Source organism: Notothenia rossii (genome assembly GCF_949606895.1).
Source record: "Notothenia rossii genome assembly, chromosome: 10".
In the NCBI taxonomy this organism is placed as follows: domain Eukaryota; kingdom Metazoa; phylum Chordata; class Actinopteri; order Perciformes; family Nototheniidae; genus Notothenia; species Notothenia rossii.
Genome location: NC_136908.1, coordinates 24,047,423 through 24,064,217, shown reverse-complemented (window position 1 = coordinate 24,064,217; position 16,795 = coordinate 24,047,423). Strand labels below are relative to the sequence as shown.

At 42.7% G+C, this 16,795-nt stretch overlaps 1 protein-coding gene across 2 annotated transcripts in view; it reads right to left on the bottom strand.

The window, feature by feature from the left end:
• The window catches only part of pvrl2l (PVR cell adhesion molecule related 2 like), a 352,980-nt gene that overhangs the window by 143,657 nt on the left and 192,528 nt on the right, over nt 1-16,795 (bottom strand). Inside the window, exon 7 of one of the 2 annotated variants that reach the window (XM_079654073.1) lies at nt 9,862-13,633. The exons of the other annotated variant lie outside the window; for it this stretch is intronic. Within the exon in view, the coding sequence (XP_079510199.1) occupies nt 13,029-13,633 (605 nt within the window). The 3' untranslated portion in view covers nt 9,862-13,028. Of the gene's footprint in view, nt 1-9,861; nt 13,634-16,795 lie in introns of those variants that run through there. 2 annotated transcript variants of the gene reach the window in all.

Here is a 16,795-nt window from a genome sequence, read left to right as displayed (position 1 = left end):
TCTCGCTAGAAATCTAATCAAAAAGCATTTTAATGGCCAAACTATACAATTCAGGATTTTACAGAGAGAGTTATTTGTGAATAAACGACCCTCTGTAACGTTTGAATTCAACGGGAGCGCTAGAGGGCGAAAACTTTAAAACGTAATTATAGGATGTATTAAGCGCTTGAACAAACGACATATTTGGTCGTAATAATTGGGCCTGAACAATCAGCCTATTTGGTCGTATGAGTTGGAGGACTTGTTGGGTTGTCCCTACACCAGGTCACCAGATGGTCCATCTCCCACCTGTAAGCAGACTCGTCCACACCAGAGATGAGTCCGATGAGGGTGGTGTCGTCTGAACTTCAGGAGCTTGACAGACTGGTGACTGGAGGTGCAGCTGTTGGTGTACAGGGAGAAGAGCAGAGGGGAAGAACGCAGCCTTCAGGGGAACCGGTGCTGATGGTCCGGGGGTCAGAGACGTGTTTCCCCAGCCTCACATGCTGCTTCCTGTCAGACAGGAAGTCTGGCACGTGCAGCTGGGAGCTCTTGTCCTGCAGCAGAGCCGGGATGATCGCGTTGAAGGCGGAGCTGGAGTCCAAAAACAGGATCCTGGCGTAGGTTCCTGCTGTGTCCAGGTGCTGGAGGAGGAAGTGAAGTGCCATGTTGACAGCGTTGTCCACAGACCTGTTGGCTCTGTAGGCGAACTGCAGGGGGTCCAGGAGGGGGTCTGTGATGGATTTTAGGTCGGAAAGTACAAGGCGCTCAAAGGAATTCATAACCACAGAGGTCAGGGCAACGGGTCTGTAGTAATTTAATCCTGTGATCCTTGTTTTCTTGGGAACAGGGAATACACACTTCCATTTTCACTCTACAGCGAGAAGCTCATGGGGCTTTCCCGAACCTGTGTCGAGAGCTGGAGTTAAATTAAATCTTAGATTGGCCTTCTTAATCGTTTGTTGGGTCCCTCACTTCTGTTTCGCTTCTCATGCACTGATTCGCTAAGCTGAACAGCCAATCAGAGTGATTTGTTTAGCCGACGGCCTTTTACCGACAGCCTACCGATTCAATAGCGAAAGGTGTCAGTACGACCGAAAAGACACAACGGGGTGGGACACACCAATCTGAGTAGGACGACAGGACGCTGATCGACGGCCCAACATCTATCAACGACGAAAATCGGCTTGGTGTGTAAGGACCATTAGACCACGCAAGACAGAAGCAGAGTCGTTTGCTGAGAGCTGGTGTTGGAGTTTCTCAGAGTATTGTCGTTTAGCATCTCTCACCGCCTTGCTAAAAACGTACTTCGACTCTCTAAAGCGTGCCTTCTCGCCACTCCTAAACGCCTCCTCCTTTTGCAATCTAAAGGTCCTTACATACCAAGCTGATTTCGGCCGTCGATAGATGTCTGGCCATCGATGAGCGTCCTGTCGCCCTACTCAGATTGGTGTGTCCCACCCCGTCGTGTCTTTTCGGCCGTGCAGACACCTTCCGCCGCCGATTCAACATGTTGAATCGGTAGGCTGTCGGTAGAAGGCAGTCGGCTAAAGAAATCACTCTGATTGGCTGTTCAGCTTAGCGAATCAGTGCATGAGAAGCTAAACAGAAGGGAGTTCGCAGTGCGCAGTTCGTACATCGGCTGAAGTCTTTGCGGTGTGTTCCAGTGCGACTCTTGGCCAAGACGCAGGAGACGTGAGGCGACAGAACAGTCGGGTCTGTCGGGACGTGTTCTTTGGTGTCAGATTGGTTTGTAGGGGGCTTTAGCTGTTTCAGTTTAGGTGTGGACCAGGGCTTGTTGTTGTGGAAACTCACCCTGGTGCGTGTTGGTACACAGCTGTCCTCGCAGAAGCTGATGTATGACGTCACAGCCTCTGTATATTCATCCAGACTTTGAGTAGCAGTCCTAAACATGTCCCAGTCAGTACAGTCCAAACACACCTGAAGTTCCTCCATAGCTTTACTGCTCCACTGCCTGAATGTCCTCACTACAGGTTTACAGTTTGAGTTTCTGCCTGTATGCAGGAATCAGGTGGACCATGGTGTGGTCAGAGTGGCCCAGTGCAGCGTGGGGGATGGCGTGATAGGCTCCTTTGATGGTGGTGTAGCAGTGATCCAAACTATTCCCCTCTCTGGTGGGGCATTGAATAAACTGTTTGTATTTTGGGAGTTTGTGGCTGAGGTTGCCTTTGTTAAAGTCACCAAGAACAATATGGACCACGTCTGAACAGGAAGTTGCATTGTGGGTAATGCAGGTGCCAACTTTTGAAAAGAAAGATCAGGGCATGGAATTGAACTAAGGGAAAGGTTGCAGTTCCTTCTGCATTAATTTTAATGTGTATTTCTTTATGTTTTCCAAAATGGAGTTTACTTAACACTGATGAAGGACAATCAAACAACAATAATAAGAGGGTCATTATGCAAAAACAAAACTGTACTACATACACTGTATGTCACAAGATGCAATTAAAAGCTTCATAGAGCGGGTTTTTGTTAAAAGGTTTGACTAAAGACATCTTTGTTAAAGGTTTAGCATCACAGATAATCTGGTTACATTTGTTCAAAGTGACTTTGTGCTGAGCTAAAAAACAATCAAGGGATTAGGCTCCTCCACTTCACGTCCTGTTGTGTTCATTTAACATTAAGGATCAATCAGAGATTTAAAGGGTCGGTCAGTTTCACAAGTTAAAAGCTACATTCCTTCTAAAACCTGGAAAGGTTGCCAGGACTCAGGTGATGCAGTTTTTTTATTTTATTTTGGCATCTTATACAAAGGTGAAACGTCAAAGAGACTTCAGATTCAGACGGGATTAAAGAAATGGGTTGTGGAGGCAGGGGGAATTAAAAACCTGAATGTCTCTCATCAAGAAGATAAATGATAGAAAATGGTTTCATTGGAGAGATGAATGAAACAGGCATTTTCAAGTCATTTGTCTGTACATCAATGCTATAGGTCACCAACTAAAATGATGTCATGCTGATGGCATTATATCAGCCTTCTGAATCAAGAGAATGACTACGCTTTCTAGAATAATGGATATCAGAAATAAAGGGCTCACAGATCCAGTCCTTATAAGAAATGCTCCTGGATCTTAAGTAAGTGAAATTTCGTTTTTTTTTCTTTAAGTAACTGGACAGAAGACTGATAAGACCACTGAACACCACTTACACTGAAGAGTTGAGTGAATGCAGGGGACTGATAACAATAGAAGGTTTGCGACAAAGACGAAAAAATACAAGGAAACTTTCCAGTGAGAACCGAAGATAATACAACTGAACTGAAAACGCAAGAAACAGCGTCTGAGGGCTTCTTAATATTTAACAAACTATGAATGTGTCATACCCACTTAACGGGAAGAAACTCAGCTATCAGACAATATTAACAATTTTTAGCTTAACGAAACACAAGGGTCATAACAAAGGCTCTGAATTAGCCCTGAGCGAAAAAATGCTACAGCTATAGGATACAGACAACAACAACACAATTAGCTTTTTACGGGACCAAATAGGAAAATAAGTCTTACCGTTGCTGTGTTCTGATCAAAAGTTGTGTTCAATGGCATTAAAACGATAAAAACGCTGCTGAAGGTTAATCCAATGGTTAATCCAATGCGTCTATATCACTTTGAAATTATTAAAATCCATCATTCCATTTTTATGTCAATAACGGAGTTTTCATATATAGTTGCTATGAGAGCTACTAGAGTGTATGACAGCTTCCGGTTCCGGGGCATTCTGGCTACACATCACTCATTCACCAATGGGTAATGTTTAAATGGATTTTTAGGAACTTTCCCTCGATTCTATTGGCTCTAACGGTTAAAAAGAGGTGTCAATCATCAAAATCGACCGAGGGGGGCCAAATATTTAGAAAATGCACCCAAATGACCCCAGAAGGGGTTTTTTTCCTTCTAAATCTCTCTATAAAGGTCAAATGTCACTTGTTTTGCATCAATCTTGATACAGGGTACTTATATGTTATAGCTTGGATTCCTAAAGCTTTTAGTCTACTAACCCATCATTCAAGGGTGGTTTTCACTACAAGTAACAACCAGTGCTTGTAAGAAGAGGAAAGGACAGCTATAGTTGATATATATTTGCGACAGTGTTTTATATGATTGCTTGTTTCTGAAAGAAGTTATTTAAAGTGGCAAACGCAGATAATTATCACCTGATTCTGCAGTCCTTTTAAGTCTTCAAAGTTTGCAGTGTTTTTCAGCTTATTGTTTTGGTTTCACAATATGCAACTCTTCCAAAGTTCACTAAGGGCTCTCTGAAGCAAGCAAAAAAAAGATCTGAAATGTTCTGTACAATACAAGCCCAACATCAAACAGCATTAGTAAATAGTACAGTTAAAACTACTTAAAAGGTAAGAAAGAACAGAAATTAAGCCTAAACATCAACAATTGTTTTAAATGTGTTATGTAGCAACATCCACAGGGGATACAAACCGAGTCAACATAATTTACTGCAAATCCTTTTAAACCATGTTTACTTTGAATGTGACGTTTCTGAATCGACAATAGGTTTCATAAATAAGTATTATTTCAGCATCTTGCAGGAATTCACAATGCCACATTGTTAATGTTGGGACACAATTGGTTCGGTTTAGAAATTAGATGACAGTTTGGGTTAAAAAAAGCTATGGAAGTTACATTATGTGACTCAAAGACGTAGCGTCCCATGACAATGTTGTTGTTTGTTTGTAACCTTTATTTATCCAGATTGGTCCCATTGAGATCATATATCTCTTTTTCAAGGGAGACCTGCAACAATTAGGTTCCACATGAAACATAAAACAACATAAACATTTACTGTCAGTAAAGATAACTCAGCTTTTGGTTTCACACCAGAGCGAAATAGTGTGTGCTTGTTTGACCCATCCATCGAACCCTCCCACCTATAATAAAGAGACTTAAGTGATGTTTAACTAATTATTATAAAAGCTTAACTTTCATTCATGGTGATATACTACATATCCATTGTTTGCAGATAAATAAAATGCCATTTATTTCCCTGCATACTGAAATGGAGATACAGCTGAAACTGCACAACCCAAAGAAGAGGTAAGAAAAGGAGTTACATAAAAGCAGACAATCATTTGAAATTAATGGCCATTCAAATGAACATGCATACCTAAAACCAGAAATAACCTGGACTGTAACAAAAAAAACAAAAAACAAGACGAATGACTTCCCTAAGTATAGCACAGAACATTGCAGGAGCAGCACAGTGGGAGCAGAAGAAGGCATCCTGAGAGGCAGGAAAGCAGGACAGCGCTGCCTTAAGTACATTGGTTACAGACTACAATGAAACCTCTTTGAAACAGTGTTGGGAGGAGGAAACTTCAACCACGTCTGCTGGAGTCTCAGCTGGCCTGGCAGAGGCGAGGCTTTAACTGGCTTAACAACAAAAGCTGAGCTCAATAACTAATAGGCCTCTTCTTCCCCCTCTCTTTTCCTTCTCTCACTGTACTCTGTTCCCCTCTAGTCCCTTCTTCCTCCTCTTCTTTCTATCTCCCCGTCTTCCTCCTCCTTCAGAGTGAAGCAGAGAGATAATGCGGAACACTTTCATGCCGTCTGCTGAATTAAACATGGCAAGAACAGTTTGTACTATGTGCTAAAGCTGGAGCAAAGATAAGGTTAATAGGGAAAAATAAGGAAATACAGAATTCCAACTCTGCACAGGGGTCTCTGGAGTGCTGCTTAACATATCTTCAAAATTAAAAAGATCTGACGCTGATAGACCAGGCTCTGGAAACAGGACAGTCATTTTTACTAATTGGACAGGTTGAAAAGGACTGTCAGTTGTCATTGTGTGGAAGCAGCCAATCACCAGGTGGGGGGCTGGCATAACACTAAAATAAATACTTATTTTGAGGCTCCCTCCAAACCTCCAGCTTCCATTGTCAGGCCTGTTAATCCGATCTTGCAAATCTCCTATTCCTTTCACACACTCTCTGTCATCTTTGCAGTACAGCCAACCAATTGGGTTCTGCAAGTAATACATCTGCCCATCTCTTACTCCAGGCTCTATGGTGAATAATTCAGTGTTTCAAAGGTTCTCTGTTTCAGGTGGCTTTCAAAAAACCTGGTGATGTCTTCTCCTCCTCGCGGCATGGGCTGAGGTTTTGGTTTTTGTTCTGCCTCTCATCTTTTAACTCTTGATTTATCCGATTCCAGAATAAAAAGTCTCTCTTTCTGTCCCGACCTATTTGGTATTGCCCGGATGTAGTACCAGGCTCACCACCCTTATTCTCCATCCTCTCCTCTCTCTTTTTGACTGTCTTTAGCCCTGACCGAGCCAAGTGACCCGTTACCTCTGCTTAGCATTGGCCCAACACTCATGGCATTAAGTTAAGTTCAACCTCCCAGAGCACACGCCTTGTGAGGCTTGGCAGAGAAGGGCATTGGTAATTGGCATGACTACCACCACCAGTTTCCACTCACCAGACAGGCTCCTGGGACACAGAATCTTGGTAAATGAGGAATACATTGTTTTTTCTTCTCATCAAAGTTAAACAATCTTGTCGAGCACCACTTGAATTATTCCCTTTGAATTGTTCCAAGGTTGCATTTTAACCTTCTTGCTAAATTCCTCAAAACAAGGCAAAATGATTTCTTTTTTTACTCTGTTCACCTCAATTTAGCTGATAAAAACATCACATAACCTTTATATTTCCTGCCTTACAAAAGCGACAAGTCAACTGGGCTTTCTTAACTTAGGGAGGGTTTTCACCTTCCGTGTTCTTCCTGAATCAGAACAATGCAAAGATGGTTCATTGTTTGGCTTGTGCTCCCAAAGTCAAAACTTAACAGTACAGAGTTCCAATGTGTTGGAATTAGGGCTGTCAGTCGATTCAAATATTTAATCGCGATTAATCGCATGATAGTCCATAGTTAATCGCGATTAATCGCAAATTAATCGCACATTTTTTATATGTTCTAAATGTACCTTAAAGGAATATTTTTCAAGTTTTTAATACTCTTATCAACATATGAGTGGACAAATATGCTTTATGCAAATGTTTATTATCATTTGAACAATGACAAATATTCTCATGAATATTAAACACAACAACCTCTGAACATTACAAATATTCGCCTCAAATCAACCTGGAACCTCTCTCATACAATAATACAATACAAAGTGTGTGCGTGTGCGTGTGCGTGTGCGTGTGCGTGTGCGTGTGTGTGTGTGTGTGTGTGTGATGGATCGTTGGAGCTATGTGCAACTCAAGGCATTTGCTCGAACGGGAGCTGCCTGGACGCTGCAGTCATGTTGCGCGCACTATCCGTGCTGAGTGTGCTGACTTTTCGTACAATGTCCCACTGTCTGGCTACCTGCATAAAGTCAAGTGCTCGGCGCAGTTGTCGGCGAAATGTCGCTCCTCTGTTTTAATTTAAACAGCTCCTTATATTAGCGCAGCTAGCTAGCACCAGATGCTAACAACAACAATACACGTAAGGTCTCTCTCTCGCTCGCTCGCGCCACACATACACACACCCTCCCGGTCCTCCTGATGGCCAGTCGGGGCCTGCCGGTGAGCGTGGACGTGTGGTCTGCCGCAAGCAGACGGCAGGAGCGGGGCAGTCAGCATCAGCTTGTAGATGGTATTTTAAACTCGATGCGCTCTGAAACTACGGGGCGGCCGAGGACAAAAAATACACATGCGTTAATCGCTTTAAAATAAATAGTGGCGTGAATTTTTTTTTGCGTTAACGCGTTATTAACTTGACAGCCCTAATTGGAATTGTCCTTCAATAACATATTCAGTTAGCACCCTAAAAAGACTCAACAGACCCTTGTAATGGGCTTTCTTTACGGTATTTAAATCAAGAAAAGTTGTTAGATTGCACACATTTAGTAGCTAGCTAGTTGGCTGACAGAGGGCTGGTGGCCAGTGGCAGAGCTGGGTCTAATCAAAAGTCATCATTCCCACCAAACTCCAGAGCTACTGATCGATTTCCTCCAGGAGAAATAGTCTTCTAGTGGCAGGAATGTATAATTAGGTACCGCAGGATACACTGGCTAGCTAGATATTGCCTGTTTCGTTGCAGTAAATATTTCAAAACTAGCACAAATAGGCTAATAGTTACCAGAACAGGAAAAGGAAAGACATTTTTTTAACCAAGGAAATGACAAAGCACTCCAGAGTTAGTTTGACAACGTGCCGAGACCAGGGGCCTCATTTATAACGCCGTGCGTAGGATTCACGTGGGAAGGTTGCTTACGTAGTAGAAATCCCAAAAATAGGTACAGAAATGTTCCGATTCACCAAACATTGCGTACCGGCGAGGGAAGTGCGTACGGCACGTCCTACGCAGGTTTCCCTTTATAAATCACAATCGACTCGAAATGCGGTGCAGCTTTTGCGGGCTTCACGTAACGCCCATATTTGCCTATACATAGTCAAAGAAACGCCCTTTCATTCATTCATTTTGACTGACTTTATGAAGAAGATAGCAGGAAATGATGACAGAACAGCTAAAAAAGACATCTCACACCGTGTCAGATGTTGGTTATTTTGGCGAGGTCGAGATAAATCATATTGTTTGGTGGATGCAGTTGGAACAAGAGTAGCAGCATGGAGGTCGGATCGTCACCAAAATAAATAAATAAGTGGTCCGAAAAAGGTTAATGACAAAAAAAATACACAGTGTGTTTGTACCGGGGACAGGAGACACCCCCTTGATGAGGAACTGTAAGAAATGATCGGGGAATCCCTCCGGAGTGGAGTCATGATGACTGGATCTGAATTATGTTTTTGTATTTGGTGGTTTGTGTCCCGGCTGTCGATCAGCTGTGCGCAGCGTCTCCACTGCAGCCTGTGCATCTCAACCCACCCCTCCCCCGCAACTAATGTGTTGTTACATTAGCTGTACAATTTACCACATATTGTGTTCTTAGTTTCCATACCTCCTGTGTTTTACGAGCGACTTATCAAGTCTTGGCAAACGGCATACAACACGATTAATCATGATAGTATATAAAACCATGCTCGTATCACCTATAGAAATGCAAAACGGCGTCAGTTTAGACGTAATTCTGTATTCCTGCTTACCGCATAATTTATGAGAAAATATTTCATATCATTAACACAACATATTCGAGGTGTTTTTAAATAACATATCCGTATTTATTTATTTCTCCAAGTTATGTTTTTGTGTGGACTGAGGAGTCTCAAACAGGTGTTTGTTAAATCATTTTAAGATTGGCTTTAATCAATTTGTGAAAATTAATTCTTCATATATGATAAATGAGAGGTAACATTTTATTTATGGTATTATTTCCACATATTTCTCTCAATTCTTCCTTCTGCCAACGGTGAAGCAGTTTCTCGTCTCTCCCGTTTTTGTGCTTAGTGCATACGCATGGGTTAGAGTTTGCGTGGAGGATCGCACGTTTTCCTGTCAAGTTAGTATTTTATAAATCGCAAACATTGCGTAGAAACTGGCGTACGCCATTTTTTTTGCGTATATCCCTTTATAAATGAGGCCCCTGAGCCTGGAACAGAGAGTGGTTGTTTGGTGCAGACCAAAGTTCGAGTCCAGTGTTCACAACAACACAAAGGAACCATACCTGGTTTATCTGGAGCCTTCAATTGTGCTGCTGTGGAGGCAAAACCGTTATTCAATGGGAAGCCTCCAGGTGTGAAGTTGTGAGAAATTGCTTTGACAAACTGCACTTCTCCTTGCAAAACTTGTAAAATTCCCTCTGGCAGATCTGTTGAGGAGGCTAAATATCCCAGAGCAGGTGCACTATCCTGCGTAGTGCTGTGAAATTAGCTGAGGAAGGAAAGAGGTGCGAGAGTCTCGGTATTTACGTCTAGACTGATAACATAGCTCGGCTTAATTAATTACCAGTTTTCTCCACAGAGAATTGTTTCAGAAAGCTTTTTTATTGAAAATGGGGATTTGCAAAAACAAAAGTTATGAGTGATGATGAATTCCTCACTGAGGGTAAATGCATGCTACAAGATTCTGGGACTAATTAGGAGCTCAACTTGAGATCAGACTCGACTGTTTAGAATTACGCCGCTGCAGTAAACCCCCTGGAGAAAAGATGTGCTGAGGCCTACAATGGCCGGATAGGGAGAGAGATGACATTTTATTTTTGGTGTGGAAATCATTAACATTATAATCTTCAATAAGAAAATATATATTTTTCACTTGGGAAACAGTTGTGTTTCAAACATAACTCAACAGTAATAAATCATCTTAAAACTGTAGATTCAAGTGGTAACTTAGAGATGTTTTGTATCATTATGATAAAACTCAAATAAAACATCTCTTTTTTGTTCTGCAGAGTTGAAGCACCTGGATCTTGGAGCAAGCATGCACCCTATGGAGTTAAAAACACACTTGAATCCGAACTGTACTGCGGTGATACAATAAACAATCCTAATACATGTGGCACGTGTGGCAACAGCAGTTACAGTATGGCTCTTCTCACTCACTCTGATATCAGCAACCTGTCCAGACACACTGTGAAACGTCATGAAAATGTGTCCACTTATGGATTGTAACATAGCAGATATAGCTGTCTCATTTACAGAATAACAGATTGCACAGTGTATAATGTTCAACAACGAATAACAACCGGGGACCTTCTGAGGACTCGTTTCAGAATTTGAGCTGAAACCGACTTCCTTAATGCAACGAAATCCATCAACTGAGGTTTTGCATTTGAAATGTCTCAGCTTTCAATCTGTCAATCAGTCTGTACTGATCCTATAATTACATTTGAGTAATAAAATCTTAATTATTATCACAATATAGTCTTACATCGTAATGAGGCATGAGTGAATGAAATGGGACAAGACTAATAATACGAGTATAACATCATTTTCGCTCTGTTTAGTGGCTCAAAATGTGACGTCCATCACATTCCTTACAGATTCCCTTTTCAGATCTGCTTTGATAAATATTACTTGAACTCACGTTATGCACAACTGTAAATATATACCACACTGTTTTAAATTTGACTTTACACACAGTAACCTTGACTGCAAACACTCCCCGTCTATAGTAAGTTAAAGAGCGTAGTTGTGATGTGACACAGAGAGCTTAAAAAGCAGAGAGAGTGCCAAGTTCAGCTGCCGGAGCATGTAGCAGTCGTGTAGTTTGTTCTCCTTGTTCTTCATTTCTCTTTAACTGCAGCCTTTCTCACTTCCCTAACAGGCTCTCTATAAATCCCAAAGATTTGCCTGTGATCCCCATTCTAGAAATCTCTCTGTGTCACGTCACAACCATGCAGACATAAAACAGACAACTGACACAATCCGGTAATTGAGAATTGGCCGATTTGAGGCCCGCAAAAAAGATGAGGCAAATGTGTTGAAGAAACATAAGAGCTGCGTCACAATTCTTAACTTGCTAAGCAGTAGAAAATGAGTTGCAAAAACAGTTCTAAGACGTACCGTTAATCATCAAAATAAAAAAGAATTCTCCATCTAGTTTTGCTTGTTCAGTTAATTTAAGTGAGACTTAATGTCAGCAGACCAAAAAAACCTTTAGTTTTGTTAGTGGACAAAAAAATAAGCAAAGTTTGAGGAGTCTGGGATTTAATTTAGCCTGTTTAACTTCCTTTTTAAAAGGAAATGAAATGCGTCTCAGACCGTGTCTTTTTGTCCAATCAGAAGAGAAAACATGGAGTAATCCGGCACATAGCCTAAGAACATTCTGCAGGGCATGGAAAATAAATAAAGCAGCCCCTAACAAAGCCGGTGAATACTTTGCCTGGTCGAATAGGATAGGAGTATAAATACAAGTTATCCCCTGCACACAGTCATTGCGGCACACATCTAAGCCGCCCATTATGTAAATAATAATGTGTGTGGCACACAGCATCAGCAAAACCCACAAATAGTGCATGTGGAACATAAAGAAAAGAGACGGGGAGATAAAGAAAGAGGAAGATACAGAAGTGGAAAATATAGAAAGTGAGAAGGGATTTAAAGAGAAAAGGGTAAAAAATAGAGTTTTACCCATTAAATGAGTCATTACCGACCCAATGTGGTATTGTGTGAAATCCCCAAGGCTCCCGGTGCGTCTTTACCTCCGCGAGATCAACACCATTACACAACAGTAACAACAACAACATCTACAACAAGAACAATAACAACAACTGTGCTATAGTGAGACGGCGCTCAATATATAGATGATGCACATCATTAACACCACAGCCAGCCACACATTAGCACACTCTGTCAGGTCTGTTCTGTTCTCAGTTTAGTGGCCCTCGCTCCATCAGGGAAGCAGGTGGTGTCACAGGGTGGGGCGGGAACCCAGAGTCACCCCAAAAAGTTGTCACTGGAACAACAGAAACTCCATCTTTGTTGCCAAGTTTGGCTTTTATAGTTATAAAATGATTCTTGTGAAGTCTCCATCTGAAGAGTCTGAAGCAAATGGTAACATCGAAATAAGCTGTTTGGTTTGACATGATGTGCTTTCTCCGATTTATTTTGAAACAGAAAGGCGTTTTTTGTTGATTTTGTAATACTTGTTATGCTGCTCCCCGGCTTTGCAGATTACATTTCGGATAAAGTATAAAATACATGTAGTCACTCGAACACAGTCACACACTAGCAAAGCTGAAGAAACAGGAACATACTGTAGGCGATAAGCAGCATCACATCAGAGTTGTTTTTGTTGGCTTTTTGCAGTATTTTTTTCCTACGTTTTGATACATTTGGCGAACACTGAATGAAATCTGTCTCCATGATTAAACACAGTTCCATATTCTGCCACTACTGCCATCACAAGTTTTCCTTCATCAGCTTCACAAAAACTAGAATTTCTGTTTCCTGTTTTTCATATTTTTTCTTTCAATCATCCTTTTTTTATAAGATCATAAAGTCGGTTTCAAGCGGACAGGATGTAACTGATGGCAGCTCTTAGAATGAAGTTGAATCTGAAGCAGGTAGGTTTAGCTGATGGAGGCGATATTGATTGATTTGGCGGGTGAAGAGTGCCTTCTTGAACTCCTCTCAACTTCCACCACATCCCCTTGCCCTATTTTCAGCCCTCACCTTTCCTCTACTCTGCTCACACATAAATGGCAGTCCGGGAAATAACTGAGCCGTCTCTCTGAGACTCCATGTCATCGTCGAGGTACACGTCCAACTCTTCTTCCCCGCCATGGCCTCGGTGGACGTGATAGGCCGGAGGTAGCATGTTCCCGCCTCCGAACCTGTCATACTCCTCCTCCAGGCTGTCATCCAGTTCGAACTTCCTCCTCTCAACTTCGTCTATCTCGCCACTCAGGAGGATGTCGTGGGCGGAGGGGGTGTTGCCTACTGCGGGGTGGTGGAGGTGATGGTGGTGAAAGTCGTTGGCTTTCTCCGTTAGAGTCCCTGTCGCGTCGCAGCCTTCTCGATACGTGTAGATGGGTCCGTTGTTGTTTGCACCCGTCCCATTCTTACTGCTGTTGTTGCCCGTACCGCTGAAGAGCAGACGGGCTTTGTTGCCATAGTCTCCACCACCGCTGCCGGTTGCTATGGAGTCCCCGCTGCTGGGGAAGCCGCGTCTCTGCTGCCGGCGACTCCGGGTCAGGAGGACGGCAATGAGCGCGATAACCAATAGCAGGGCCAGGAGGGAGCCGATGACGGCGCCCGCCACAACGCCGCCGCTGGACGGATCCTCCAGGGCTTCTGCAGAGGGGATGGAGGGGTTGGAAGGAGGGGTAGAAAAATGGGTGGAGGAAAAGAAAAAAATGGCAGGAATTGACGGCTGTTTTTAAGGAAGCCGTGTTCAGTTTTGGGGGAGGTATTCACAGTTCTTCTTGTATTGTTAGTGTGCTGTAGTGATAGTGTCTTCCACTAGGTGTGTTACAATCCTCTTACAAGTGTGTAGTAATGTTCTTCTCAGTGTAATCCCTTGGTCAGGGAGCAGTCAGTCATTGCTGGGATCAGGCTGAATGGGCCTCATTCAGTCTTTCCCAGAGGCTTGCTGCGCTGCATTTCGCAGACATTTCTCTCTAAACACATGTCTGTCCAGCTGCTGGCACTTCAGCTTTTGTTGCCCCGCCCCCCCCTTTGCCAGCTGGGGAGAAGCCTTTACTACTGTAACGGTCCTTTGTTCTACACTTCATGTTGGTGTGAGCCAAGTTTGCCACTCCACTCAGTTTTCAGTCGGAGATTGAAACAAAGATGAGGGATGGGTTTTTACAGCAGCCGCAAAAAGCAGTTTGTTTTGCGCCTCGTGTTGTCTTTGATAGGGTTAGACGAATCAGCCCAGCAAAGACACACAGACAAACAGAGAGACATACAGACAGGCAGAGAGGTTATTTGAAGAGGTTTAGTGGGAAATAGCACACAGTCACGCCTGGGAAGTGCCAAACGGTTTGACATCCCTTAAGCCCTCCCATTTCTACACTTTGTTTCTTTCCCAGACCCCTAATTATACCCACTTCTCATCCTCCCATCCTCTGCTTCCTCCCGAAGCCTCTCTTATCGGTCAGCTAGTCAAACCACAGGGCAGAGCGATCGCCTGCTGTCATCTGAGGACCCAGTCCAGATCTCACTGATCAGCGGCGCACAAAGGTAAAACGTTCACACTGTGGAGTAAGACTCATGCCAGGACATATATAAGAGGATTCTCTCCAGGAATAAGGGAAAGAAAAGAGGTCTGGCTCAGGCTGTATAGGATTTGTATGAGTGCATTCACGCTGGGCTAAAGAGAGGCGCAAAGAAAGTGTAAAACTAGCAGAGGAGAAGCCTAGGAGCTTACAGTGTAGAGCTTTACCAGGCCGGCTAATGTTTTTTATTTCTTTGTGAATTGCATGCTGATTTTCTTTGGGGTATGGCAAGGGCAGCGGAACGCAGAACAGCAGGGACATTTAGAGCCCTTCCTTTTTTATGCAAATAACAGCGAGGTACTGCCAGCACTCCTGTCAAACACAGCGGTGAATGCCAATCAAACAATCTGCACTTGGCTGAAATGAGCCCTGTGTTGGGTTTACGTGCCAGGGCACCACCAGGGAGAGAATGGCATGTTTTTTTCTTCTTTCAAGGGAATAGCGCCAGACGTCAAGTAATAATATGTATGGTGGTGGTTATGTTAACACAACCAGTGGGGGGATGTCACTTTAAGTGAGCCTCGATGGAAAGCCTGTGATTCACACAAATAGTTCATTCTGAGGGAGCAGGAGCGAGATGAAAGAGGTGAGGAGAGAAAACTAGGGAGAGTAAATTGTTGGAGAGAGGCGGGTTAAAGGAGAGGTCTCAGTTTGATTTCAAACACAGCCCGGCTCTGGTCTCACATGGGGGTGTGGGAGGGTGATGCCAGGGTGAGACAGACGGGCCGGGCCATGAGGGCGGGCTCTAGGGACAGGATATGATGTCTAAATCAGGGGACAGTGTCCAATTGACAGAAGGCAAAAAGGAGGATGAATCCAACTTCGCCTGTCCTAGTTTTCTCTCTGCGATCTACTAGGAAACCCAACGTGTGAGCCAACATCTTGTTTGTATTGTTTGTGCCAATTATATCTTAGGTATTAAAAGTGGTATTTATTAAGGGCATAAGTTTGGGACAGCTGCATAATGGAGGTTGCTGTTCTTCTCTTAATCAAGTGATTACAAATCTATCATTCTTCAAATGTTCTCACGACAAACTCCTAGAAAGACCCATTAGAGCTGGCATGCATATTGTGAAATAAATCATGGGTACATGCAGGAGCAGCAGCTCTTCTTTCCAAAGTCCAACATGATTTTGTGTAAGGAAACTTTGTTGCTTTTGTGACGGCTGGAAGGTCCTTTTGCTTTTAGTGCATAAGGTCAATATGATAAATATAGCTAAAATGTCACAACTAGAAAATAAAGAAAACAATGACTCAGTGGGACAAATCAAGTCAACATATTATAGCACTTCTCAAACTTTTCATTTCCAGCGCGGAAGACTTAGACCATAGTTGTTAAACTCATTTAGCATACACTTTTCTTGTGTATCGATTTAACAAGCAATGTCTGTACATGTCCTTCAAGAACAGACAGTTTGATTTCTATTTTCTTTTGACTTTCATTTGACGTTAAATTCTTGTTAATTTTGTATTACTTATACCGGCTGTAAAGAAATAGAGTTTTGAGTGAAGTATATGTATGGACCAACCGAGTCAATAAATAAAAAGGGTATTGATTTCTTGAACTTACTCTCTCTTACTCTGTTATGAAGCAATAAGCGTATTTTCCAAATAAACGTCTTTTAGGTTATGGCTTGAATGGACAGTGGAGCTTGATATTAAGGTCAAATGGGTATATTTGGTAAAGCTTTGTTAATCGTTACCATGCTTAAAAATAGGCGCATATGACTTCCCGAGTTCATCACGACACCATATTATGTTTAATTCCATTAGAAAATGCTAAAAATACTTCCACGCACAGTAGCAGTAAAGCGTCTTTTATCAGATGCAAGGTTTCCGCAGGCGTTCTCTGACATCACTTATTACAATCTAAAACACTAATGGATCGGGGATTAGCTTAGATCGTGCCAGATGCATGATCAACGTCAGTGTCAAATCCTTGTCATGTGCCCAATGAGACGCTTTGGTAAACACAGCTCTGCGAACATATTTTTACGGAAGAAAAAAGAAGAAGAAAATAGCAGGGGGACTATCGTTAGCAGGAAAATAGGCCATGATTGTCATCCTTATTTCTCATCAACAGCAGCAGCCTGCCTGCATTAAGAAGCACGGTGATAAATGTCAAAGGGAGAGGCAGGGGAGCTTATATCAGTCTCTGTATTAGTGTCATGTACATGGAAAAAGATTAGGGGAGAGAGAGGGGCTAATGAAACGAACCGTTACTACTCCGTCACTG